We start from the raw sequence: 3,877 nt of genomic DNA on the forward strand, positions 1-3,877 counted from the left end.
TGGGGGGTTAAAATTCCCAAAATACATTTAGAGGAGAGTATGGCTGCGAAAGGATGACGGTGGGCCGCCAAAAAACTAATCCCAAGTACAATTGGAGCTCTAATAATTAATGGTCCATAAATTTATAATGTCCTATATCTTATTGCTCAGACGAAGAACTGGCATTGTTCCTCTGCTAATAATTTATATTCTCTTATTTCTATTACTTAAAGCCAAAAATTAGTGATATAAGACATAGAAAGTACTTTATTAACAAATGTTGTTCAAATAACATATAGGTGAACACTAAAACTGTTCAAAGCACTTTATGTAAGCATGGTTTTAAATTTCGGCCAAAATTGGCTGCAACGGAAACAAAATTCACTTGGTTTTGGAAAAATATAAGATTTCACATGAAATTTTTTCTAAAATTTCAGGATTTCATTAATGCTTCGGCTAAATATAAGAAACATGCAATTTTTTAAATAAGGAGGAGCAAAGTTTATGTCAGTATTTCGGTAGAAACCATAACAAAAATCAACTCCTCGCTAAAGAGAGAAGAAAAATGAGATTTCTTTAAGATATTTCTAAAAAAATGACAAAAAAATATAAATAACAAGCTAGTGGTGAAGAATTATACCTGGATTTTTGTCGTGATTTCATACCAAAATCCATGTGACCAAAACGTTTAATATTAGTACATATTAAACGTTTTTCAGTTTCATCAGTGAAATCAGTCCTAGTGGTCACATGGATTTTGGCGCGATTGTGGCCACAACACCAATGGAATAAGCATGTAAGGAAACTCCTACCTGTCAGTGGGAGAAGAAGGTCACCGGAATTTTATTTTATTTTTTCCAACAGACAGATTGATAATCATAAACGTAGGTAGGGCAAGGACAACGAGTTTGATGTATAAAGTGTATGGCTAGGAGCCAAGGGTACAGTGATGGAAACACATATCAGATAATTACTACAGTCTAATATCTTATATAATATATAAACACCAAATATTAATCAGTGGAGCCCAACTCTACACGTTATAACTTATAAGAGCCCCTAGTAAAATGGGAACCCAATTTGCTAAAACGCCCAGTTTTTGTTTGTAACACGTACCCATAAAGACAACGAAAGTGGGCTTTAATTGCCGAGGCAAAAAAAAATTTCAATTGAAATGACCAAACTACCCTATATCAAGACAAAGAATGTGGTTTTACCGTTTTAGTCTTTTAGATATGTTTTTCTTTTGCTGGCTGGACTCTCGTTCAATGTTCCAAAGGCAGACAGAGAGATCCTTGATGACGTTAGTCTCACACAGCGGCAGGAGATCAATAATTATTAATAATTTGAAAATTTAACCCCTGAGTAGGGGTATTTTCGGCATTTAGTTGGAAGCTGATTACTTGCCTTTATTTGCTTGTCGTTTTGCCTTTATTTTAAATTTCTGTTTCGGAATGCTTTTCCGCCCTCACCGAAACCGAAATTTCAGCCGAAATTTCGAAATTTCGTTCGAAATAAATTACCTTAATTTCCGGCTAAAATTTCGGGATAATATCAAGTAATAAATAAAAAACAGAATTTTTGGAGTTATCCCTTAAATTTCACCCTGGGAAAAACGAAATTAGATAGAAATTTTGTAACGTTTTCGGTTAAACCCAATTTCGGCTTCGGTCTTGACCGAAACCTGAAATTTAAGACCCTTAATTTCAAGAAATTCGGGCTCCCGTCGTTCTAGCAGCTTCCTTTATTCCAAGAGGAATTCTAGACTGAAGAGGGCCTTTGTAAAAAAAAGGTGAAAAGGCTCCTCCATTGGCTGCACATTACCATAATGTTTGACTTTTCAGTTATTAATGCATAATGGTGATGTGCAGCCAATAGGAGAGCCCTTTCACCTCTTTTTTGCAAGGGCTCCCTTCGGTTTAAACTTCCTCTTATTCCAAATAGACTACAGCAAATATAAATAAGTCTCTCTCTCCCTCTCTCTCCCTCTCTCTCTCTCTCTCTCATGGAGCCATCTAAAGAGCTTTCATTTTCGGAAGATGTTGCTTTCAGGCGTACGGATTTTCGAAAATAAAATGCAGAAATATGACTATAAGAGGCACACCCTATTCTCTCTCTCTCTCTCTCTCTCTCTCTCTCACTCTCAACAAAGCCAACGTAAGCCTCAAAGCAAGAGAGCATTGAGGCTTACAAACTTACTTTGAAAAAAAAGGGGGTTTTGTGGGTCTCTAAAGATGGTTAGAAGCCCTTGCTGCTCTAAGGCAGGACTCAATAGAGGAGGTTGGACTGCTATCGAAGACAAAGTTCTCATCGAATATGTTAAACTCCATGGCGAAGGGAGATGGAGAGACCTTCCCAAGAAAGCAGGTGAGTGGCCAAAACAAGGGTAAAAAGACGAGAGGAATGGTAAATTGTCTTGTTTTGTACACACAATAGTACATCATCATTGCCTGTGTATATGAACATACACAGTGAATAATGGTGTATGCGCCCGAAATAAATGTTGTGTTTTGTCAAATTTCTTCATAATCTCTTCTATCTCTTTCTCTAAGACTTACGGGTGTATTCAGGCCTTAAGAGATGTGGGAAGAGTTGCAGGCTCCGATGGTTGAATTATCTGAGACCGGATATTAAGAGGGGCAATATATCCGATGATGAGGAGGAGCTCATCATCAGACTCCACAGACTCCTTGGAAACAGGTTTGTTCTCTTCTTTTCTCCCTTTCATTAGTCTTTTGGGTTTGGCTCTACACCGAGTAACTGTATATCATCTTTTGATATCATGTAATGTTTTGATATTTCCGCTAAAGCTAAACGACAAGAAGCTTCCGTGGAAATATCAAAACACTGCAGTGCTGATATCATTTCCCTTACATAAATACCAACATTACAAAGGAAATGGACTCAATGTTTTTGAATATTTGTGTTTTTGCAGATGGTCTCTAATAGCCGGAAGGCTACCAGGGCGAACAGACAATGAAATTAAGAACTATTGGAATACCACTTTAAGCAAGAAAGTACGGGGTCAAACTACACAATTAGCCAACCGTAATCATTCAGAGAAGAAGCCCATGATTGAACCTTTGGCCGAGATCAAGACCCAGGCTAGACCGATCCTAACCAAGGCATTTAGGTGCAATAAGGATTTTATCGCCCCACAAGATGGCAAGGTTGAAATTTTGAAGCAAAAATCAGATTCCTGGCCAGCAATGGGGGAAGACTTGTTTACCCAGAAAGGAGTGGAATTGGAATCAACTGAAATTGATGATTCTTTGAATTCTTTGATGGATTTCAGTATGACAGACCTTTGCCTTTCGGAACTTCTTGATTTGGATTTTTCTCAACTCTGTGGTGGGGAGATTCAAGAGAAGGATAATGATGTAATTTTGCCTTCAGATATTCCACTCTTGTCCAATGAAGAAATACTGGTGGAAGATTGGATTCAAGCTGATGTCACGTCGGGTCTCCAATCGTTTGCTTCGTTTCTCAGTTCTGAAGAGGAATTGCTTGGTGAATAATCGAAAATAATGTTCTAAATAAAGTTTTATACGTTAGAATCTACACGTCGTCATGTATCTAGCTTTTTTTTCCAAGTCTTGAATAAACCTACATTAATAAGCTTCCTTACTGTAGAGAATTCAAAGGGGACCATCTTCCTCTATCTGATTGTATGGGTAGTCGCTGTAGACTAAGTAAAAATGGCTTGTTGTAGTTAACACTATGGTGGGAAGGGAAGCATTATTACGTAATCTCACATTTTGCTGTATTATTGGCTGGAATCATTCACTATCAAAAACCCAACAAGAAATCGTTGGCAAGTTGTATCCTAATTTCCTTGTATAAAAAGTAATTAGTAGGAAATAATTTTATCAAAGGTTGACCTCCATCATTTGCCTTC

At 37.3% G+C, this 3,877-nt stretch overlaps 1 protein-coding gene across 1 annotated transcript; it reads left to right on the forward strand.

Annotated features, from left to right (window-relative positions):
* The first annotated feature begins 1,999 nt into the window (after positions 1 to 1,999).
* Positions 2,000 to 3,606, forward strand: LOC143880876 (transcription factor MYB1-like). The gene is made up of 3 exons (XM_077383851.1): positions 2,000 to 2,346; positions 2,550 to 2,679; positions 2,915 to 3,606. Exons 1-3 carry the CDS (start codon positions 2,214 to 2,216, stop codon positions 3,495 to 3,497), a joined length of 846 nt encoding a protein of 281 aa, XP_077239966.1. The 5' UTR covers positions 2,000 to 2,213; the 3' UTR covers positions 3,498 to 3,606.
* Positions 3,607 to 3,877: the final 271 nt, after the last annotated feature.

The sequence above is a fragment of the Tasmannia lanceolata genome, unplaced genomic scaffold, assembly GCF_043159265.1.
Source record: "Tasmannia lanceolata isolate RefF3 unplaced genomic scaffold, GAP_Taslan_0.1 ptg000007l, whole genome shotgun sequence".
Taxonomy (NCBI): Eukaryota; Viridiplantae; Streptophyta; class Magnoliopsida; order Canellales; family Winteraceae; genus Tasmannia; species Tasmannia lanceolata.